General features: G+C 51.9%; 2 protein-coding genes across 3 annotated transcripts in view; both read left to right on the top strand.

Moving 5' to 3' along the window:
* The first annotated feature begins 8,911 nt into the window (after window positions 1-8,911).
* Window positions 8,912-19,018, top strand: Cnn2 (calponin 2). Its single transcript, XM_070008596.1, has 7 exons — window positions 8,912-9,067; window positions 13,609-13,730; window positions 15,342-15,408; window positions 15,504-15,641; window positions 16,163-16,279; window positions 16,426-16,572; window positions 17,550-19,018. Exons 1-7 carry the CDS (start codon window positions 9,005-9,007, stop codon window positions 17,817-17,819), a joined length of 924 nt encoding a protein of 307 aa, XP_069864697.1. The 5' UTR covers window positions 8,912-9,004; the 3' UTR covers window positions 17,820-19,018.
* A 1,863-nt stretch (window positions 19,019-20,881) lies between these two features.
* Window positions 20,882-23,068, top strand: part of Abca7 (ATP binding cassette subfamily A member 7) — a 28,042-nt gene continuing 25,855 nt past the window's right edge. For both annotated transcript variants that reach the window (XM_070008391.1, XM_070008393.1), the window contains exons 1-4: window positions 20,882-21,126; window positions 22,470-22,542; window positions 22,619-22,712; window positions 22,839-22,980. In XM_070008391.1, the coding sequence (XP_069864492.1) occupies window positions 22,477-22,542; window positions 22,619-22,712; window positions 22,839-22,980 (302 nt within the window). In that variant the 5' untranslated portion in view covers window positions 20,882-21,126; window positions 22,470-22,476. The remainder of the gene's footprint in view (window positions 21,127-22,469; window positions 22,543-22,618; window positions 22,713-22,838; window positions 22,981-23,068) is intronic.

A 23,068-nucleotide genomic window follows, 5' to 3' on the forward strand; every position in this document is an offset into this window, starting at 1 on the left:
GTTTAAAATTTCCACCACCAGCCCAGTGTATCCTATTAGGGAAGGTCCCTGAGAGTGGAACCGGGGGTCCCGTCCAGGCTTCCCCGCGGCCCTGCTGGTGGACAGCCCCAGGACAGGAACCCCGGGGCCAGCACCCAGTGTGAGTTCCCTCCTGAGTGTGAGATGCTTCTCCACTGTGCTCCAAAGTCAACGATCATTCACTGCAGAGACAGAAAGGAGGGAGGGGATCCTTGAGCCAGGAAGTACACAGGACACTCAGACTGGGCAAACAAACATTTCAAAGTGGAAGGGAGGGCTGGGGAATGTGGCTTAGTGGTACAGTGTGCTTGCTCACCTGAGGTCTTGGGTTCGATTCTGCACAATCAGAAAGAGCAGGAAGTGGTGCTGTAGTTCAGGTGGTAGAGTGCTAAGCCTTGAGCAGAAGAGGCTCAGGGACAGTGCCCAGGCCCGGAGTGCGAGCCCCAGGACTGGCAAAAAGAAAAAAAGAAAGTTGCAGGAAGTGCTGCCTCAGGGCTTGAAGTATGAGCACTTGGGAGCATCGCTGTGGCCACTGAAAGTCATTGTGATAGGCTCCAAGTGGAGATCTAACTAATAGGAGCAAGCACTATTTTGTGGAAGATACAGACACAACTTGCCTGGGTCCTGTCCCTCAGCTCTTCAGCTCAAGGTTAGTGCTTTATCACTTGAGCCACAGCACCACTTCTAGCTTTTTTTGCTTATGTGGTGCTCAGGAATGGAACCCAGGGCCTCATTCAAGACAAGCACTCTACCACTGAGCCACTTTCCCAGCCCAGGAGGTGACTCTTGAAGCTTAAGACAAGCCTCTCAGACCTACTCAGGCTCTGCCTATATATTAGTTGCTCAATAAATGCACAGTCTTGACATTATTTTGGATCACTCCTCCTTGCCTCTCACTCTGCTGGTTGCAGAAAGGAAAAAGCTTTCTTTCCCAATGAAAAGAACGGCTGTACCGCAATCTCCAAATGGTGCTTCACACCTGCAATCCTAGCTACTCAGGAGGCTGAGATCTGAGGAGCGCAGTTCAAAGCCAGCCTAGGCAGGAAAGCCCCTGAGACTCCTACTTCCAATTAACTGCCAGAAAAGCCTTAAGGCTCAAGTGGTAGAGTGCTAAATTGAGTGAAAAAGTTCAGGGACCAGCACCTTAAACCCTGAGATGAAGACTCAGGACCAGCACAAAAGAAAAAAAGAAAAGAAAGAAAATGAAAGGGCTAAGGGAGAGTATGAGATCCTGAGTTCAAGCCCCAGGACTGGCACCAAAAAAAAAGCCCACATGTTTTTGTTGCAATAAGGATTCTGGATCTATCTGGTACCATCTTAGCAATGTGGGTGGATGACAGGGAATTGCTAAAAACTGTGGCAGGTGCAGTACCCACCCCCAGGAGATGGGAATGCCTAAAGGCCTGCAGGCAGGGCCAGGGACTTGGATAATAGGTTACTGGGCCTGCCTGACCTGTGGCTGGAAGGAGGCAAGGTTTAGTGAAGCTTCCCTTTAAAGGTAGGAACTTTCTCAGCCAGGCGCTGGTGGCTCACACCTGTAATCCTAGCTACTCAGGAGGCTGAGATCTGAGGATCCTGGTTCAAAGCCAGCCTGGGCAGGAAAGACCTTGAGACTCCTATCTCTAATAAACCACCAGAAAACCAGAAGTGGCGCTGTAGCTCAAGTGGTAGAGAGCTCACCTTGAGCTGAAGGGCCGAGGAACAGCACCCAGGCTCAGAGTTCAAGCCCCACGACCGACAAGAAATAAAGGTAGGAAGTCTTCTCTTAGAGTGCTTGATTTGATCGCAGAGTAAGAATTTCTGGACAAGTCACTCTTGGTATGATCCCCACCTCTGGTGCTCAGCTCCACTCAGACCTGGGCTCCAATCTGTTCTAAAGTTCCCGCCATACAGCTGGCCGCTCCATCTCTCCGCCTAGACCTACCTGCACATGCACCTACCTCCCTACCTGCCCCACACTTGCTTGCCACTTAGACAGGGACAGATACCATGTGTTCCCTCTCCTGGGAGATATGGCCCTCTAATAAACCTCATAATAATCTTTCTCCTGTGCCTGTTTGCTTCAGCATGGTCCCCTGGGATGGTGGGGAAAGATGATTACAGTCACAATGGTTAAGAAAACTTGTCAGAGCTTTATTGAGTAAGTAAACAAGCAGACACACACAGAAGGTCAGGGACACACTTGAACGGAGGGTGGGTGTTATAGACACAGTGCTCCTTGGGCTGTTGGGGTACTTGTATGGTAAAGGCAGGGAGGCTGGCTTCAAAGTTATGCAAAGCTGGGGCTGGGAAGGTGGCTCAGGGGTAGAGCGCTTGCCTTGCATGCATGAGGCCCTGGGTTCCATTCCTCAGCAGCACATAAGCAGAAAAAGCCGGAAGTGGCGCTGTGGCTCAAGTGGTAGAGCGCTAGCCTTGAGCTGAAGAGCTGAGGGACAGCACCCAGGCCCAGAGTTCAGGCCCCACAACCGACGCCCCCCCCAAAAAAAAAAAGTTATGCAAAGCCGAGTTCTTTGTCTTTGCTCTACCCACACCGGGTGTCATTTTCTGAGTATCCAGGTAATAATGCATCTTGCCATAAAGCACTTCCTATCCTTGGGACAAGGAGGTACTTGCTATCTGCATTTTGGGGCAGGTAGCTTAAGTTTTCTCAGGAAAGCATACATCCTGTCAGACAGTTGTTAAGCCTTGGGTGAGAAATGCATCCTTCAGGGAGGGGTGCATCCTGTTGTTTCTCCCTGAAGCAAAACATAGCACTTGTATATTTCTAAATGCCATATTTCTGAGTTTCCTTCACCAGGCCTCAGTTCCCTTAAGTTATCCTGTTTCATTTCCCTTAAAATGAGACTTTTGTTCCTTTAATGTTCTTCTGGGGGGAACGTGGGTCTGAACTCGGCCTGGTCACTGTCCCTCAGCTGTTCAGCTCAAGGCTAGTGCTCTACCACTTGAGCCAAAAATTTGGGCTTTTTTTTTTTTTTTCTGCTTACGTGGTGCTGAGGAATCGAACCAGGGCCTCATGCATGCAAGGCAAGCACTTTACCACTGAGCCACCTTTGCAGCCCCTTTAATCTTAAGGGAAGTACCTGAGGAATATCTCCTATATTTGCTGCAAGCAGACCATTCCTCATTTCCCCTAAAATGACTTGGTTCCTGTTAGACCAATGAGCTCCGTTCCCATAGCTTAGCACGCTCCTTCCCCTGTCCACAGCTTAGCATGCTCCTTTCCTAGGCAACACCAGGCCCAAGTAGTAAAGGCAATAAATAATCAGCCTTCAACCCCCCCCCCACACACACCCCTTGAGATGGCACTCCTCTGGGGCATCTACCACCATATAAAGCAACAAGAACCCCTTAGAGTGACCTTCAGGTCTAGTAGCTGCAGGACCCCTTATTTATTACTTGGGCAGCAGCATAAACCCTAATCTACCACCATGAAGCCCTGATCCTCACATCCACACCAGGGTCTCTGCCTCCAACCCCCTTTTAACCCCTAGTCTCAGTAGTTTGTATGGGTCACCTCAGACAATAGCCGGCACTTCCTCTCACTCCCCATTTGTGAGAAGGGGTCTTGCCCGTCCCTTTACCGGGAATAAACCTTATCTTTGTTCTTTGTACCTGGATGTCTGCATGGTTTTCTAGTAAAGTCTAATATACTCTAGTAGTTCCCTTAATCTTTTTTTTTTCCTCCTTTTTTTGCCAGTCCTGGGGCTTGAACTCAGGGCCTGGTCCCTGACCCTGAGCTTCTTTTGCTCAAGGCTAGCACTCTACCAATTGAGCCACAGCGCCACTCCCGGCTTTTTCAGTTTGTGTGGTTCTGAGGAATTGAGCCCAGGGCTTCATGCACGCTGGGTAAACACTCTACCACTAAGCCACCTTCCCAGCCTCCTTATTTCACACAGCATCCCACTTCAGATCTCCAGGTTTGGTGAGATTGTTTTTCTGCTCTTTACTGCCCTCATGGCTCAGTTTCCTAATAGTATTAAGTGGCTGCAAGTTTTGGGGGGGACGTATGTCTGCTTGCACTTGCTGGTTTTCTAATAAAAACTCCCAATTCTTCAGTAAGGGAAAGACTAGGTCTAAGAAAGAACCTTGTTTCCTTAGCCATCCTGGTGCCTAAGCAGGTGATGGCGGCTGTCCACCCAGCTTCCAAGGCCTAGAGGTAAGACAAGCTATACTTTGAATTGCAGGTAACACTGTGTTGTTTAGACCCAGTTAGACTGAGAGGATATATAAATGCATTGTGTTATTTAGCCTCAGGGAAATCCTACCTCACCTGTGATGAAAGGCAGGGGCAGGACTTGGATAATAAGTGACTGGACTTGCCAGTCTTGGGTTGTAAACTCTGAAGCTCCCCGTGACCCTTCCTCCTGACCTGAGCCTATTTAGGTCTAGACTAGCTCAGGCGCCATTACACCATACCACAGGTCTCCATGTTGGTGACCTGTCTCAGGTCTCCTGGCTCTCTTCTGATCACCATGGTGTCCCACTTCTGGTCTGGTTTGTTAGTATTGTTTCTCTGCTTTTTCTTTACTCTCTGGCTCTCATGGCTCAATTTTCTGATAGTGTTATTCTTTTCTTTTTTTTTTTTGCTGACCTGAACTCTGGGCCTGGGTGCTGTCCCTCAGCTCTTCAGCTCAAGGTTAGCGCTCTACCATTTGAGCCCCAGCACCACTTCCGGCCTTTTCTGCTTATGTAGTGCACCACTGAGCCACCTTCCCAGCCCCTAAGTGTTATTCTTGAGGCTGCAGATCTTTGGGACAGGAGTCCACATGCAGGACACTGGTGCTGTACTGAAGACTCCAGATTCAACCTCTTAAAATATAGCTTCTCTGTATCTCATGATCGAATTCCCCTATAATACTGGAACAGATGGAGGTGGGGAGACTGGTAAGACCAGAGCAGCAAGTAGGGGTTCTAGAGGATTCCTTTTTTATTTTTATTTTTTTGTGCCAGTCCTGTGGCTTGACTCATGGCATGGGCACTGTCCCTGAGCTTTTTTGTTCAAGGCTAGCTCACAGACTTTCCTACTTTCCTGGCCTGGGCTGGCTTTGAACTGAAGGTCCTAAGCTGCCCACTTCCCTAGTAAGTAGGATTGTAGTCCTGAGGCCTTAACACTTTGTTGAGTAGGCCATAGGCAGCCAGAGGCAAACTGGGAGGAAAGGGGCTCCCAGAACTACGCCTTAGCTCAGATCGCCCTCTAGTGGATATTGAGTTTTGACGGTTTTGTTGTAGCTGTTCCTCACAGGTGTCCAGAGGTTGATGGTCAAGAGCAGGACTTGAAATGCTATGACTGATGTATAGGTCAGTCAGATCAGAAGCAGCCAGATGCTGGTGGTTCACATCTGTAATCCTAGCCACTCAGAAGCTGAGATCTGAGGATCACAGTTCCAAGCCAGCCCGGACCAGAAAGTCCGTGAGATCTTTTTTTTTTTTTTTTAATTGTGAAAATACCGTACAGAGAGGTTACAATTACATGGGCAAGATAATGAGTACATTTCTTTTTTTTTTTTTTTTTTTGGTCCAGTCGTGGGCCCTGAACTCTGGGCCTGAATGCTGTCCCTCAGCTCTTCAGCTCAAGGTTAGCTCGCTAGTGCTTGAGCCACAGGGCCACTTCCGGTTTTCTGAGAGGTTTAGTAGAGATAAGAGTCTCACAGACTTTCCTACCAGGCTGGCTTTGAACCGAGATCCTCAGATCTCAGCCCCTGGAGTAGTTAGGATTACAGGCGTGAGCCACTGGCTCTCAGCTTCCGTGACACTCTAATCTCCAATTAACCACCAAGAAACCAGAAGCAGCACTGTGGTTCAAAGCCCTAGCTAGCCTTGAGCAGAAAGCGCCTCAGGGCCAGTACCCAAACCCTGAATACAAGCCCTACAACCATTTTCAGTTTCAAGTCTTCCTTTGAAAATTGCCATGAGCACAGATTTGTGGCAATCTTCCACCTAACAATGTAAAACCATTTAAACCCTACCAATTGAGCAAAAAATAATAATAATAATAAAATAAAATAAAAATAAATAAGTAAATAAATAAATGTAATACAATGCAACAACAGAGCAAAAGTTTTTCCTCTGGTGGGAGGGTGGGCAGACTCAAGATGGAAAACTGCACTGGAGGGGAGGAGTATCTTACGGGTTCAAATCTATATGGGGTCTGTGAACCCCATAGTCAGTTCTGAGACTTGTCATCCATTCTTCCCACAAGTTGATTGTGTGAGGTGTCTTGAACTTGATCTTGTCGCTGTTATTTTCTGTAGGCAGTCAAGTCTCTGGGCGTTACACAGCCACCCCCTCCTCTCCCCCCTCCACCGTGTGTGGCAAGCATTATGTAACTGTACGGTAAGGTCAGTGGCTAGGAAGTGATTCCTTATCAACATCTTAGCTGGAGTCTCAGCTTTGGGTTTCCTAACTCCTGGCCACACCCCTACATGAAAGCCCTCTCCCCCACCCCTACCACTGCCAGCTTCCTGTGGCCAAAGCCAAAAATTCCTAAGATGTTAATTAACATCTATGGACTCACAGGCCCTCATCTCTGTACCAGGCACCTTCTGAGCACTTTGTGAATGTTAACCCATCTGTGTTATAGGCTGAAGCACAGAGAGGTGGAATAAGTTCAAAAAGACACACAGAGGGGGGGCTGGGAAGGTGGCTCAGTGGTAGAGTGCTTGCCTTGCATGCCTGAGGCCCTGGGTTCGATTCCTTAGCACCACATAAGCAAAAAGAAAAAAAAAGCTGGAAGTGGCGCTGTGGTTCAAGTGGTAGAGTGCTAGCCTTGAGCTGAAGAGCTGAGGGACAGCGCCCAGGCCCATGACCAGACCCCCCAAAAAAAAAAAAAAAAGACACACAGAGCCAGACGCTGGTGGCTCATGCCTGTGATCCAGCTACTCAGGAGGTTGAGATATGAGGATTGTGGTTTGAAGCCACCTAGGTCAGGAAGGCTGTCAGACTCTTATCTCCAATTAAGCACCAGAAAACGAGAAGTGGAACTGTGGCTCAAAGTGGTAGAGGGCTAACCTTGAGCAAAAAAAAAAAAGTTCTGGGACAGCAACCAGGCTCATCATTCAAACCCCAGGATTAGCACACACACACACACACACACACACACACACACACACACACACACACACACACACACACACACACACACACACACACACACACACACACACACACACACACACACACACACACACACACACGAAGGGACTTGCTTAAAACCTCTTGGTTAGGACCCAAACTCAGAAGGAGAGGGAGAAAGACCGGCTTGAAGAAGGAAACATCACAGTAAGAGCTTCTCAGGGAAAAAGGAAAGACTGAGTCAGAGCACTTCAGGAGCCCAGGCATATGTCTCCAACTCATACTCACACTTCAAAGCCCCACGTCCCATGACCCCTCTTTGAAGTAGCCCTTTGTGTGTGTGTGTGTGTGGGGGGTCTCTTCAGCTCAAGGCTGCAGCTCTACCACAGTGCCACTTCTGGCTTTTTCTGCTTCTGTGGTGCTGAAGAATTGAACCCAGGGCCTGAGCCACCTTCACAGCCCTGAAGTGGGCCTTTGAAGAGCCCTCTTTTCTCAGAGTTCCCTCCATTCAGAGAGCAGGATGGGGGATTCTGCCTTCCCAGAGCTGGGAAGAAACTAAACTCTCAGGAGCCATTTATTGAGGACATGGTAGGGAGTTTTTGGTAAAAACACAATTGAGGGAACAAATGAATGAGTTACTGACTAAAGTGAATGTATTCTTGGCATTGGTTGATTAACTGATTGATTGTCAGTACAGGGGTTTGAACTTAGGGCTTCACCAGCTCTACCATGTGAACCACATTTCCACTTCTAGATTTGTTTTGTTTTTTGCCAGTCCTGGGCTTGAACCCCTCAGGACCTGAACACGGTCCTTGAGCTTCCTTTGCTCAAGACTAGCACTTTACCACTTGGCAGTGCCATTTCTGGCTTTTTCTTTTTCTTTTTTTTTGGGTCTGGTTGTGGGGCCTGAACTTTGGGCCTGGGCGCTGTCCCTCAGCTCTTCAGCTCAAGGCTAGTGTTCTACCACTTGAGCCACAGCGCCACTTCTGGCTTTTTTCTTCTTGTTTATGTGGTGCTGAGGAATCGAACCCAGGGCCTCAGGCATGCAAGGCAAGCGCTCTACCACTGAGCCACCTTCCCAGCCCCTCTGGCTTTTTCTGTTTTTGTGGTCCTGGGAAATTGAACCCAGGGCATCTCCTGACCTCATCACTCCCTCTGGCCAGCCCTAAATTCCCACACTGAGCCCTGTCCACAAGCTTACCGCAGGTGTTTAGGCCTTTCGTTCTATCATTCTACTTGGGCCTGGCAAACTCCTACTTGTCCCCTGAAGCCCCAACTCTCAATAGCATCCCTCCTTTAAGAAGCCCCTGTCACCTTGCTCAGGCCTCAGATTTCCTAGGAAGGGACAAACTGGGAGGTGCCTCCTAAGTGGCGGAGAGGGACCCTCCTTCGTACCCCAAAAGGGTTCAGGGTCCCCACTGTGGTGCAGAAGAGTAAACTGAGGCCCAGAAAGCATGGCAGAGCCCTGTAGGGGTGGGTTACCAGCAGGTAGAGAGGGGACAGGCGGGTTACTACTACGTCTGAGGCAGTCCTGAGCCCCTGACCCTTCCTGCCTCAGTTTCCCAACGTTGCCAAAGAAGTCCTCTCCGGGCCCCGGGGCGCGGGAGGCGCCGCCGGGCGGGGGTCGGGGCGGCCGAGCGGGGGCTCAGGAAGTTCTGCGGCCACAGGAATTTGTGAGCTTCCAGGCCTTATAAGGACATTTGCGCTCGGAGCCAATCAGCGTCGGGGGCGGCGCCCGGCCACGCCCCGAGGTGCTCCGGGCCACGCCCCCGGCCCGCCCGGCCACGCCCCCGGCCCGCCGGCTCCCGCCGCGCCCCGTCCCCGTCGCGGTCCCCGTCCCGCTCCCCGCACCGCCGCACCGCCGCGCGCCCCGGTCCCGTCCCCGCGCCGTCCCCGCAGCGCCGCACCGCCAGCCATGAGCTCCACGCAGTTCAACAAGGGGCCGTCGTACGGACTCTCGGCCGAAGTCAAGAACCGGGTGAGTGGGCGCCCGACGCCCCGGCCCGGCCCCCGGGGCTCGGACGGGCGCCGCACCCCGGCCGGGCAGGGCGGCCTCGCTTCGCGCTGACACCTGCGGGGTCCAGGGGTTCAGGACAATCAGGGGGGCCACGAGATGTGGGGAGAGGGATCCCCCCATCTTCGCAGCATCCGGAGTCACCGGGATCCGATCACCGTCCGGGGCTCCTGGGCCTGGCGCCCCCTCCTCCACCCCGCCCCGCTCCCGGTCCCGGCCCCGGTCCCAGCCCCCGTCCCAGCCCCGGTCCCGGCCCCGGTCCCTTCGGATACCCCGCACCTCCCCCACCCCAGGTTTCCAGGCCCAAGAATGTGCTGGGGAGCTGGGGCCCCCTCTCCCCATCACCTGGGCCACACTTCCGCTTTTGAGTCCACTCAAGTTCAGGGTGGGGGAGAGGCGGGGTTGGTGGCTTTTTGAGCTGGGTGTGCCCCCCCTCCACTTCTCCCCGGAATTTCCTGGGCTCTTACACCTGAGAGTGAGGGGAAGTGGGGGGGTCCCCCGGTTCAGATCCCTTCTATACACATTCAAAAAGAGATGGCAAGGAAGTCCTCTCAACAGGACAGGTTTGAGGTGTGGCAGGTGGAAAGATCACACCAGAGATCTTCTGGTCTGGTTCAGAAAGGGCTGGACACTTCTGGAGGGTCACACAGCAAAGCATCTTGGGGAAGGTGTGGAAGAGAACTATGATTCCAGCTTGGAAAGGGTGGGGGGGGGTGGGAAGGGCAGGCCTACCAGCCTGGGGCCCTTCAGCTGGATGAGCAAGCACACACGCACACCCACTGGACACCTGGGAATGTGGCTTCACAGCTGCGGGCAGGATGGCGGGCCCAGGCACGCTTAAGGTACCTGGCCTGCAACCTCGGTCTCCACTGCAAACAGCAGAGAGAATTGCTGTGTGTGGAGCTGTGGCTCATCAGCATGAGTGAAAAAAGCTAAGGGACAGCACCCAGGTCCTGAGTTCAAGTCCCAGTAACCATACACACATACACACACAGAGCTTGGTGGGTACTCTGGCTCAGAGAATCATACAGCTCAAAAGTGAACCAGCCAAACCTAGATGTTCCAGGTGGCCAAACCAGCACTCTGTGGTTTCTGGTGACTATAGGCAGTCTCTATATATATCGGGGACACAGACTAGTTGGGACACATCACCCTCTGGACAGATCCAGAGATCTCACTGTTAGACCCTTGGGCCTGGGTTTACTCCCTGGCCAGTTGTCTGGGAGTCTCTGTGCCATGTGGTCCTAGCTGAGGGTCCAGGCTGCTGGGAACAGCTGGTCCCGATTTACTAGGGAGGCATCCACATTCCTGGCAGTCTGTGGTGAAGGAGGAGGAATGTGCTCTGGGCTGTGGGCAGCTGAGGAGCTAGCGAGGGAGGGAGGGAGAGGGAGGGAGAGGCAGTGGGCGGGAGAGGCAGTGGGCGGGGCCTTTCCCCCACAGTCCCCAGAGCCTTAGAGGGGCTTGGCCCAGCTGAGCCAGGAACGCCTGGCATCCTAGTCGGCCAGATTGCCTCATCTCATGCTCAGCATTGTGGGCTCCTGGGTGTGATACCCCCCCCTTCCCTGCCCGCCCTGCCCTGCCCGCCCTTTCTCATTCCTCCTGACAAAGCCACCCAGGCAGGGCTGCCTGGGAACCTGGACTCTGACAGGGATCAGATTTGCTGGCTGTGGCTACATGCCTTTGTCTCCCTTAATCCCATGTCTCTAATCTCACCTCAACAGCTTTGTAGGTGGGAACCCAAATGGGTTCCTGTCAGCAGAGTTTTCTGTAGCCAGTCTGGTGTGCACAGTAGCTCACACCTGTAATACTAACTACTCAGGAGGCTGAGATCTGAGGATCCTATTTGAAATATAGCCCAGGCAGGAAAGTCCCTGAGCTTCTTATCTCCAGTGAACCATCAAACAACCACAACACAGAAGTGAGCTGTGGCTCAAATGGTAGAGTGCTAGCCTTGAGTGGAAAAACCTTAGGGACAGCATCCAGGCCCTGAGTTCAAGCCTTAGGATCAGTACAAGGTTTTTTTTTTTTTTTAAAAAAAGAGCAGCTCTGTCCTTCTGTTCCCTGGGGGAGGAGATGGGAGAGAGGGGCTGAGGAAAGAGGACATGGTGTTTGCAGACCCACGGTGAGTCTGACAGTCCAGCTTGTCAAAAGCCTGCCATGGGCTTCTTCCTGCCTTCCTGGGAGCTGCCTTCAGAACACTGCCAGGCCTGTGCACCTGCCTGGGTTCCCCCAGCATCTGGCCCTGGCCAGTCCAGCTTTTGCTATAGGGATCAAGTGCTGTGAGCTTGAGGAAAGTAGGCATGCATTTGGAGGGGCCTTGAACATGTCTTGCTTTGTGTGTGTATGTGTGTATGGGGGGGGGGGTTTCCTGGGCCTTGAACTCAGGGACTGGACACTGTCTTTGAGCTTTTGTGCTCAAGGCTAGTGTTCTACCACTTGAGCCACAACTCCACTTCCAGCTTTCTTTGCTGGTTAATTGGAGATAAGAATTTCATGGATTTTCCTGCCCAGGCTGGCTTTGAATTATGATCCTCAGATCTCAGCCTCCTGAATAGATAAGATTCTAAGTGTGAGTGACCTGCTCTTGGCTTTTCTTTTCTTTCTGTTTTGATCAGAGACTGGAACTCGAACTCTACTTGATGCTTTTCACTCATTAGATAGCATCTAACAACTTAGCCACACCTGCAACAAAACAGTTGGTTATTTCCTTTTCTTTCTTTATTTTTATTTATTTATTTTGTGTCAGTCATGGGGCCTGATCTCTGAGCCTGGGCGCTGTCCCCCAGCTCTTCAGCTCAAGGCAAGCGCTCTACCACTTGAGCCACAGCGCCACTCCCAGCTTTTTCTACCTATGTGGTGCTGAGGAATCAAACCCAGGGCCTCATGCTTGTGAGGCAAGCACTCTACCACTGAGCCACCTTCTCAGCCCTTTTGTTTTTTTGTGCCAGTCCTGGGGCTTGAATTCAGGGCCAGGGGCTGTCCCTGAGGGTCTTTTGCTCAAGGCTCACTCTCTACCGCTTGAGCCACAGTGCCACTTCTGGCGTTTTTGCAATTTATTGGAGATAAGAGTCTCATGGACTTTCCTATCTGGGCTGGTTTTGAACCACAATCCTCAGATCTGTTTCCTAAGTAGCTAGGATTACAGCATGTCTACCAGTGCCTGGCTTGACCTTGAGCCTTCCCTGAACTGACAGCAGATGTCATGGGGGAGTAGAGCCATGAACAAGGACACCCACCACATAGTGGCAGAGAAATTTCACAGCCAGGGTATTTAGGGAAGGGTGGGATTAAGTCACATTGAAGTTGGTAGAGACAGTCTGTGCAAAAGCCCTGTGGCAGAAACCAGTGTGGCCAGTTCCAGAAACAGAAGTTCAGTTCCTCAATAGAACAATAGAATCACCCCTGACCTGCAGTTCCAGAGGTTGAATACAGATGGGCAAAGGAGACCTGCATACATCACCTGCATCTTTTTTTTTTTTTTTTTTTTTGTCGGTCGTGGGGCTTGAACTCTGGGCCTGGGCTCTGTCCTCAGCTCTTCAGCTCAAGGCTAGTGCTCTACCACTTGAGCTACAGCACCACTTCCGGTTTTCTGGTGGTTTATTGGAGATCAGAGTCTCACGGTCTTTCCTGCCCGAGCTGGCTTTGAACCGCGATCCTCAGATCTCAGCCTCCTGAGTAGCTAGGATTACAGGCGTGAGCCACCAGCACCCGGCTCCCTGCATCTTAACATAACATTCATGACAGCAAACGGGAACAACCTAAGTATCCATGGATGTGTAAATGGATGTCTAACATGGTCCACACACGGAAATGTCATGCAACCATGAACAGGATGAGACTCAGCTATGGTTTGAAGGGACCTTAAGGACATGGTGCTCATTGAGAGAAGTGGACACAAAAGGCCCCATAGTATGTGGCTCCTTTGAGAGGAAACTTCCAGAACAGGCACATATAGAGACTAGAAGTGGACTTGGGGGTGGGGGTTTGCAGAGAGGCTAGGTGACTACTCATAGGAATAAACTTCTTAGCCGGGTGCCGGTGGCTCACTCCTGTAATCTTAGCTACTCAGGAGGCTGAGATCTGAGGACTGCGGTTCAATGTCAGCCTGGGCAGGAAAGTCCATGAGACTCTTTATCTCCAATAAACCACTAGAAAACCAGAAGTGGTGCTGTGGCTCAAGTGGAAGAGCACTCACTAGTCTTGAGCTGAAGAGCTGAGGGACAGCGCCCAGGCCCAGAGTTCAAGCCCCACAACCAACCAAAAAAAAAAAAGGAATGAACTTTCTTTGAGGTGATGGAATGTTCTGGAATGGATTGAAGTAGTGGTTGCACAACATTGTGAATGTACTAAATGCCATTGCTGTCCCAACAGAATGCCACCGAGGTGACAAGATGTCACCTATGACATCCCAAGGGGGGGTACGGCAGGGTCAGATGCAGCCAGGCCTCACGCCGTCAGAGCGGTCATTCTCCTCTCCACTCAGCCCTGTGCCTCTTGCTTCTCAGCTCCTGTCCAAATATGACCCCCAGAAGGAGGCTGAGCTCCGCAGCTGGATCGAAGGGCTCACGGGCCTCTCCATTGGCCCCGACTTCCAGAAGGGTCTGAAGGACGGGGTGATCTTGTGCACGTGAGTGCTAGCTCTCTCTTTCTCTCTCTCTTTCTCATCTGTCTCTTATTTTCTCCGTTCCTTCCCCCTTTTTTTTATTTTGTCGGTTGTGGGGCTTGAACTCTGGGCCTGGGCGCTGTCCCTCAGCTCTTCAGCTCAAGGCTAGCGCTCTACCACTTGAGCCATAGCGCCACTGCCAGCTTTTTCTGCTTATGTGGTGCTGAGGAATTGAACCCAGGGCCTCATGCATGCAAGGCAAGCACTCTACCACTGAGCCACCTTCCCAGCCTCTCTGCTTCCTTCCTTTCTACATTCCTTCTGTCCTTCTCTTTCATTTTCATTTTCTCCTTTTTGGCCTTTCTCTTCCTCCCTCTCTCCCTCCCCCTACTCTCCTTCCTTCCTTCCTTCTTTCCTTCCTTCCAGCTTTTCTTCCTTTTTTTCACCAGTCTCTACCACTTTTGGTTTTCTACTGGTTAATTGGAGGCTGGCTTTAAACCATGATCCTCAGTTATCAGCCTCCTGAGTAGCTAAGATTAGGATTACAGGTGTGACCAACCCACCAGTACCTGGCCCTGATCCTGATGTCTTTCCTTGTAGCTACCGACCCCCCTTTCTCTCTCTCTCTCTCTCTCTGTCTCTCTCTCTCTCTCTCTCTCTCTCCCCCCTCCCTCTTTCTCTCTCTGTTTTTCTCTTTCTCCCCCCTCCCTCTCTCTTTCCCTCTCTCTCCCTGACACTGTGTCTACTTGGCACAAAGTATTTCACACTCCAATGTGTTCACCTCTTTTATGGATCACTGACACAATACAATTCAGCAGGCAGACCCCAATGCAGAAGTTTGCTTGCTTCTTACTTAATAGTATGACATCTTTTTTTTTTTTTTAGTTCTTTCCTTTTTCTTGTCTTATTGCTTCGTCTAGGACGCCTAGCAATGAGCACCCTTCATTCTGCTTCTGTTTCATTGGAGAACTGACAATGCTTCCAGTGGACTTTCCTTGTGCACGCTATTAAGCTGTGATTCAGATATTCTGTAGTCTTGCACATTAAAAAATGCTTGTGCGTCGGTGGCTCATGCCTGTAATTCTAGCTACTCAGGAGACTGAGATCTGGTTCAAAGCCAGGTCTGGCAGGAAAATCTATGAGACTCCTATCTCCACTAATCTAACAAGAAGTCAGAAGTGGAGCTGTGGCTCAAGTGGTAAAGTGCTAGTCTTGAGCAGAAAAGCTCAAGGACATTGCCCAGGCCCTGAGTTCAAGCCCCCAAGACCGGCACACAAAAAATATTGGTAGGGCTGGGAAGGTGGCTCAGTGGTAGAGGGCTTGCCTTGCATGCATGAGGCCCTCGGTTTGATTCCTCAGGACCACATAAGCAAAAAGAAAAAAGCCGGAAGTGGCGCTGGGGCTCAAGTGGTAGAGCGCTAGCCTTGAGCTGAAGAGCCGAGGGACAGCGCCCAGGCCCAGAGTTCAGGCCCCACGACCGGACCCCCCCAAAAAAAATTGATACACAGAAACTAGGCAAAGCAGTAGGTTTCCCTGGGCAGGTATGAACTTGGCCGAGCTGGGAACCCTGGTCCCTGGGTTCTGTGGACACTAATGGAGCTTTCTATCTTGCTCCACCCCCACCCTCCATCCCAGACTCATGAACAAGCTGCAGCCGGGCTCGGTCTCCAAGATCAACCGCTCCATGCAGAACTGGCACCAGGTGAGGGGCTGGCGGGTAGAGGACAGGACTGGGGACCCAGCTGGGCAGTCCGGTAACTGAGATCCCCTCTCTGCCCTTTCTCTTCCTTCTCCCAGCTAGAAAACCTCTCCAACTTCATCAAGGCCATGGTCAACTACGGCATGAACCCTGTGGACCTGTTTGAGGCTAACGACTTGTTCGAGAGTGGGAACATGACACAGGTTCAGGTGTCGCTTCTCGCACTGGCAGGGAAGGTAAGGCCCAGAGAGGGAAGGCAGCCAGCCTGGAGTCTCACAGCAAGGGAAATGTTGATGTGGTATAATCTCTCTCTCCTCCCCCTCTTTTCTCTCTCTCTTTGTGCCAGTACTAAGGCTTGAGCTCAGAGCCTGGGCACTTTTTCATCTGGCTTTTTTCATTTTTACTTAAGCTACAGCTCCACTTCCAGGTTTTTTTTTGCTGGTTAATGTGAGATAAGAGACTTCCTGTCCTCACTGGCTTTGAACATGGCGCCTCAGATCTCCGCTTCCTGGGTTGAGGCTCTTCATTTTGTGTCAGTCCTAGGGCTTGAACAAAGCCAGATGAAGCTGTGGCTCAAAGGGTAGAGCACTAGTCTTAAGCACAAAAGCTCAGAGACAGTGAGTAGGCCCAGAGTTCAAGCCCTAGGACCAACAAAAAGAAAGAAAAATTTCTGGGTTGTGCAGTCTGGGAAGGATGAAGGGCTCTAGTTGCTCTACCTGGCTCTCTCAGCCCCTCTGGCTCCCCTGTCCTCTCCCAGGCTAAGACAAAAGGGCTGCAGAGTGGCGTGGACATCGGGGTCAAGTACTCGGAGAAGCAGCAGCGGAACTTCGATGATGCCACCATGAAGGCCGGCCAGTGTGTCATTGGGCTGCAGGTGGGTGCCAAGCCCTGTGCTTGGATCCCAGGGTTCTTATGTGATTCGTGTCCTGCTCAGCCCTGTGGGCCCCCCTCCAGCTTCTGAGGAGAATCTGTGGGAGCCTGGAAGGGGAGCAGCTTGATCTCTTGCCTGCCTTCCCATAGATGGGCACCAACAAATGTGCCAGCCAGTCCGGTATGACAGCCTATGGCACCAGGCGGCATCTCTACGACCCCAAGAACCACATCCTGCCCCCTATGGACCACTCCACGATCAGCCTTCAGATGGGCACGAACAAATGTGCCAGTCAGGTGGGCCCCCTCCCCCGACCCCCACCTCCCCAATGCCCTGCTGCCACTGCTGTTTCTACTGTTCGGCATAGTGCGAACTCTCCAGTGGGACTGAGTTTCCACTCAGTTCTGATCGTTTCCAGTTCTCATGCTTTTTGCCAAGTTGAAGCTATATATCCCATTGATGATTTTCAAACCCTCAGATCCCTAAGAGGAGCCTCCTGGCTGCCAAGGGAAAAGTAGAACGTTGCTGATTTTTTTTGTTCTTGTTGTTCTTTGGTTTTTTGTTTTTTTTTGTTAGTACTGGGGCTTGAACTCAGGGCTTGGGCACTATTCCTTAGTCCCCCCCCCCCCTCCCCCAAGTCTGGCAATCTACCACTTGAGCCAGAGCTGCACTTCTGGCTTTTTTCTGGTTAATTGGAGAGAAGAGTTTCATGGGCTTTCCTGGACTAACATTCCTGGTTTTAAGTGGTCATGATGGAATCAGACAGAGGAGCTATCTGTAACAAAGATCTACTCAGCCAGGTGCCAGTGGCTCACTGTAATCCTAGCTACTCAGGAGGCTGAGATCTGAGGATTGTAGTTCAAAGCCGGCCCAGGCAGGAGAGTCTTTTTTTTTTTTTTTTGGTCGGTTGTGGGGCTTGAACTCTGGGCCTGGGCACTGTCCCTCAGCCCTTCAGCTCAAGGCAAGCAAGTACTCTACCACTTGAGCCAGTGTCACTTCCGGTTTTCTGAGCAATGTATTGGAGATAAGAGGCTCTGATTTCCAATTAATCACTCAAAAAATCAGAAGTTGAGCTGTGGCTTTTAAGCGATAGCTGCTAACCTTCAGCAAAAGAGCTCAGGAAGTTCAAGCCCCACTACCAACCAAAAAGGAAAAAAAAAAAGATCCACTTTTCATAATTACAGAAGGGAGTCCAGCTTGGCTTTGGGTGCCAAGTAGTGTGGGTTGGGATTGGCATGGGAACATCTGACACCTTCTCTTTCCTCTCCTCCAGGTGGGCATGACGGCTCCGGGGACCCGGCGACACATCTATGACACCAAGCTGGGGACAGACAAGTGTGACAACTCCTCCATGTCCCTGCAGATGGGTTACACACAGGGTGCCAATCAGAGTGGCCAGGTCTTTGGTCTGGGCCGCCAGATATACGATCCCAAGTATTGCCCACAAGGCTCTGCGGCAGATGGCGCTCCACCTGGTGCCAATGACTACCCCAGGGAGGCCTCAGAATATGTACCCTACTACCAGGAGGAGGCCGGCTACTGAAGCACCCCAGAATGCCAACTTCCCATTGCAGTACCCTGTCTGGGGCTTGGGGTTTTTATGGGTTTAGCTTTCCCTTTTCTCATTCTTTTTTAAACATTTAGTAGCACCCGTGGAGGGTCTGTGGGTGATTGGGGCTGCTTTGACCCATTCTGACAGGACTTCCTTTGCAGGACTGAGCCCTGGGTAGACGTGAGGGGTCCATGGGTGGGGCATGTTACCTGGCAGCAAATTTCCCAGAAGGCTCTAAGACAGTGAGAGCCAGTTAGGGACCAGCCCTCAAATGACTTCCTGTTTCTTCCTCTCTTGAACAACTTCTCTTGATCAACTTGTGGTTTCTATTGGGCAGAAGTTTCAAGGTAGTTTTAAGGAAAGGAAACTCTGTGTGTGTGTGTGTGTGTGTGTGTGTGTGTGTGTGTGTGTGTGTGTGTGTGTGTGTGTGTGTGTGTGTGTGTGTGTGTGTGTGTGTGTGTGTGTGTGTGTGTGTGTGTGTGTTGTTTTAGTTTTTCTGCCAATATTGAGGTTTGAACTCAAAGACTGGGTTCTGTCTCTGAACGTTTTCTGCTTAAGGCTTGCACTCTACCACTTGAGTCACAGCTCTACTTTTGGCTATTTTATAGTTAATTGGAGATGAAAGAGTTTCGCAGGATTTCCTTGCTGGCTGGCTTTGAGCTAGGATCCTCAGATCTGAGCTTCCTGAGTAGCTAGGATTATAGGCGTGAGCCACAAGTGCCCAGTTTCTCCTTCCTTCCTCCCTCCCTTCCTTCCTCCCTCCCTTCCTTCCTTCCTCCCTTCCTCCCTCTCTTTCTCCTTCCTTCCTTCCTTTCTTCCTTTTCCTTTCTTTCATAAGGTTAATAGAGAGGGATGCTGGATAGTTGACCCCTCTGGAAGTTGGGAGGAAGTCCGAAATATCGTAGGCCTCTTAAGGATTGGGTTCCCCTAGGAATCTCCTATGGACATCCCTGACCATTCCCAACAGCCTAGAGTTCTGAATGTTTTAAAGCATGCAGAGCGTCTCACAAGTGCCTCCTTGGGCCCCTCGGATCTTCCTGTTCTGAGTCTAACCAGCTCCACTCTGCCCTTCCTGCTCAATCTGCTCCCCCCCAACCCCACCCCAGCCCAGGGGCCCTTGGACTTTTCAGATAATGTGAAATACTGAGTGTGGACCAAAAGCAATAAAAACCTCCATTTTTTAAATAAAAGTTGTGTCTGAGACAGCAGGAGTCCTAGACCACCCTAGTGGTGGTGGCTGGGGGCCTGGGAGACCTTCCCAGCAACCTTGGGCGAGGGAAGTAAAACCCAAGCCCAAGGCCCTGAGGTCATGAGTGGAACCAATGACTTGAAAAGCCAAGACTTGAGTAGAGGCAGAGGCTGAGTTTCACTGGGATCTGTGGGTGCCAGTTCTGCCCATTCCTACAGCGCTGCCTCCAGGCTATTCTCCAAGCCTGGAGATCCCTCCCAGTCCAACTATACATTCTCAGAGCTCCCATGCCAAAAGCCCACCCCTTACCTCCATAGAGCAGTGCCCTTCCCAGCTCTTCCCCTTCCCAGAGCCTTTGGAGCTTTGGATCGATCCACCTTCCCTTCATCCCTATCATGAGCTTGTGAAATACATCAATTTTCCGGAGCAGGGAAGGTTTCCCCTCAAAATCAAGGTAACTGCCGGGCATGATGGCTCACACCTGTAATCCTAGCTACTCAAGAGGTTGAGAAGTGAGGATTGTAGTTCAAAGCCAGCCCAGACATGAAAACCTGGGAAACTTTATTAACCATCAAAAACCCTGGAAGTGAAGATGTGGTAGAGTACCATCCCGCTGAAAAGGTTCAGGGACAATGTCCAGGTCCTGAGATCAAGCCCCTGTACAGGTACCAAAAATTAAAGTATCAACCTAGCTAGCTGGGCGCTGGTGGCTCATGCCTGCAATCCTAGTTACTCAGGAGGCTGAGATCTGAGAATCGCAGTTCAAAGCCAGCCCAGGTAGGAAAGTCCATGAGACTCATCTCCAATTAACCACCAGAAAACTAGAAGTAGCACTGTGGCTCAAGTGGTAGAGCTCTCACTTTGACCTGAAGAGCTGAGGGGCAGCACCCAGGCCCAGAGTTCAAGCCCCACGACTGCCCCCCCCCAAAAAAAAAATCAGCCTAGCTACTCAGGAGGTTGAGCTCTGAAGATCCTGGTTCAAAGCCATCCTGAGCTGTAAAGTCTGAGATTCTTATCTCCAAGTAGCCAGCAGAAAACCAGAAGTGGAGTTATGGCTCAAAGTGGTAGAGCACTAGCCTTGAGCAAAAAAGCTCAGGGACAGCGCTCAGGCACTGAGTTCAAGCCCCACAACCAGCAGCAACAACAAATAAGCCAGGTGCCAGTGGCTCATGCTCATAATCCTAAAATCTGAAGATCGTGGTTCAAAGGCAGCCCAGGCAGAGAAGTCCTTGAGACCTTTATCGTCAATAAACTATTCAAAAAAGGCCAGAAGTGGCTTAGGAGGTAGAGCACCAGCCTTAAGCAAAAAGAGCTCAAGGAAAGCACCCAGGCCCTGAGTTCAAGCCCCAGGACTGACAAAAAGAAAAATTGAAGTAACCGCTCTTCTGCCATCACCTGGGCCACTGCAGGACCCCACAAATGAAGGGCAGAGGAGAGTGCAATACTGATGACTTCCTTCTAGCGTCCATTTTGCAGCTGGAGCCGCAGGCAGGCTGGAACCCCCGTCCCCAGGGAACACGGGACAGAAGGGTCTCCCACAACAGGACCTTGCAGTATTGCAGACGGCTGGTCAGCGTGGGGAGACCGCTAGCCCTCCTCCCCGCAGTGCAATCCGCCGGGCGTGTCCTGAGGACGGTCTCCCTCGGGACAACTGGGCAAGCTGCCACCTCAAGGTGATGCAGCAGAAGGCCTGCTATCTCTTTAAGAAACCCGGCTCACCGCGCTGGGCTGTAGTCCCGCCTCCTTATCGGTCGCGAGGTGCCAAAGGCGCCGGTTTGTGAGTGACGGTTATAGCGGCCAATAGTCGCGGTCGGGGGCGGAGCGGAGCTAGGCGCGGCTGCCGGCACCGGGAGGAGAAGAGGGGTCAGCCGCAGAGGCGTCGTTCCCGGCTGGGGCTCTTCTTAAAGGGGCCGCGTGCCTGGCTGCCGTGGGACAGGGAGGTGGCCAGAGCCCCAGGGAGGAGGGGGGTCTGGAACGGTGAGATGGACCCAGAGAAGGAAGAAGCCTCAAGACTCGAGAACCGCGGGAATGGGAGTTTGGGGGATGTTAGGCGGCAGATTCCCTAGGAACTAGGGGTGCTGACTCTCATTGGTTCTTCTAGTCCTTCCTGTGAGTATTAGGGGGTCGGTTGACTGAAGCAGTTATTCTAGGAGGGGAGGGGGATGAACTCTGGTCACTTACAAGGGCCTTGGCCAGCATCCGCCCGCAGAGCCTCCGGGCTAGCACAGCCCTGAGTCGCCTCTCATTTTACAAATGCGGGCGTTTCCCCATTCCTAAAAGATTTCTGGCCTTTAGGCCAGGTTCGTTGATCTTTGGCAACTTTCTGCTCCTCTGGGAGCCTCAATTTCCCCACTTGTACACTAAATTAAGCTAGAGTTAGGGAGTCCCAAGAAAGTGAGTCAGGAATTGCTGGTTCCAGCTGGGGCTTTGCCTCCTCCTTTGGTTCCTTGTCCCTTTCTGTTTTTTGTCTTCTGGTCTTTATGTCAGTGCTGGGGCTTGAACTCAGGGCCTAGGTGCTGTCCATTCGTTATCATCCTCCCTACCCTACCCCCCAAAAGTTGGCGCTGTATCACTTGAGCCCCAGTTCCATTTTGGAGGTTAGGTGGAGATAAGAAATCTCACAGACTCTCCTGCTCCACTTCGAGCCTGGAGCCTAAATAGCTAGGATTACAGGCCTGACTCAAGTGGTTTATCCCTTCTTTTTTTGTCGGTTGTGGGGCTTGAACTCTGGGCCTGGGCGCTGTCCCTCAGCTCTTCAGCTCAAGGCGAGCGCTCTACCACTTGAGCCACAGCGCCACTTCTGGTTTTCTGGTGGTTAAATGGAGATAAGAGTCTCATGGACTTTCCTGCCCGGGCTGGCTTTGAACCGCGATCCTCAGATCTCAGCCTCCTGAGTAGCTAGGATGACAGGCGTGAGCCACCGGCGCCGGGCGGTTTATCCCTTCTTGAGCTTCAGTTTCCACTTGTGTAACACGAAGCGGCACTGTGGTTCTGCTGGCCTGGCGTAAGACACGTTCAGCACAGTACTTATTCTTTGTTCTTGTCATTGTGGGACAGTGGGGCGAAGAGAATCCTTCCCGCATCAGACCAGAGGCTGTGGGCCGAGGTCGGCGGGAGGCTCTGGGTGGGCTTGGGTGGAGCCCTAAGCCGAGGCTCCGCCCCCTAAGTACTAGAGGACCGGCTTCTAGAGCTCAGCCTAAGGAGGCCCTGCAGAGATCGACAGCCCTGACAACCAATCAGCTTCGTGGACGGCTGCGGGCGGGTTTCCCATTGGTTTACCCCATCTGAAGAATTTTCCCATCTCAAATGCTTAAGGAGCTTCCCAGAGCCCTGCGGGGTGGGGGCGGGAGAGAGGGATGATGTGCAGAAAGTAGCAGGCAGTTGTTCCAAGTCACGCAGCATGACTTCAGCCCGACCCTTGTCCTGACCCTTCTATCCTGTTCACCGTCCAGGGTCACCATGGCCTTCTGGACACAGCTAATGTTGCTGCTTTGGAAGAATTTCATGTATCGCAGGAGACAACCGGTAATGCCAGGGTGTTCAGGTTAGGGTGCAGGGGTGCCCCACGACCACTGAGATCTCCTGCCTGTGTTCTCCCCAGATCCAGCTCCTGGTGGAATTACTCTGGCCTCTCTTCCTCTTCTTCATCTTGGTGGCCGTCCGTCATTCCCACCCACCACTGGAGCACCATGAATGTAAGCCTTCCCCCCCCCCCCCATCAGGTACATGAGCGACAGCCGGTGCCTGACTCTGGCACTCACTTCGGCACTAGAGGTGTGCAGTCATTGGGAACCCATTGCCGACCTGGTATCTTTACACAGGCCACTTCCCCAACAAGCCTCTGCCATCAGCGGGCACCCTGCCGTGGCTCCAAGGTCTTATTTGCAATGTGAACAACTCCTGCTTCTCCAGGCTGACCCCTGGAGAGAAGCCTGGACTCCTTAGCAACTTCAAGGACTCCTTGTGAGTCACAGCAGTTGGGGCAGCCAGGCCAGTGGGATCTGGGCTTATGAGAGGTCCTGCCCCAGAGTCCCTACATCGTACCCTCTCT

Source organism: Dipodomys merriami, unplaced genomic scaffold (genome assembly GCF_024711535.1).
Source record: "Dipodomys merriami isolate MVZ:Mamm:240054 unplaced genomic scaffold, mDipMer1.0.p SCAF_70, whole genome shotgun sequence".
NCBI lineage: Eukaryota > Metazoa > Chordata > Mammalia > Rodentia > Heteromyidae > Dipodomys > Dipodomys merriami.

Excerpts from the sequence above, each read along its gene's own strand:
- Cnn2 (XM_070008596.1), top strand. The coding sequence starts at position 9,005 with ATGAGCTCCACGCAGTTCAACAAGGGGCCGTCGTACGGACTCTCGGCC. Across the intron at positions 15,409-15,503 it reads CCATGCAGAACTGGCACCAG|CTAGAAAACCTCTCCAACTT; the intron begins GTGAGGGGCTGG and ends TCCTTCTCCCAG. Across the intron at positions 15,642-16,162 it reads TTCTCGCACTGGCAGGGAAG|GCTAAGACAAAAGGGCTGCA; the intron begins GTAAGGCCCAGA and ends GTCCTCTCCCAG.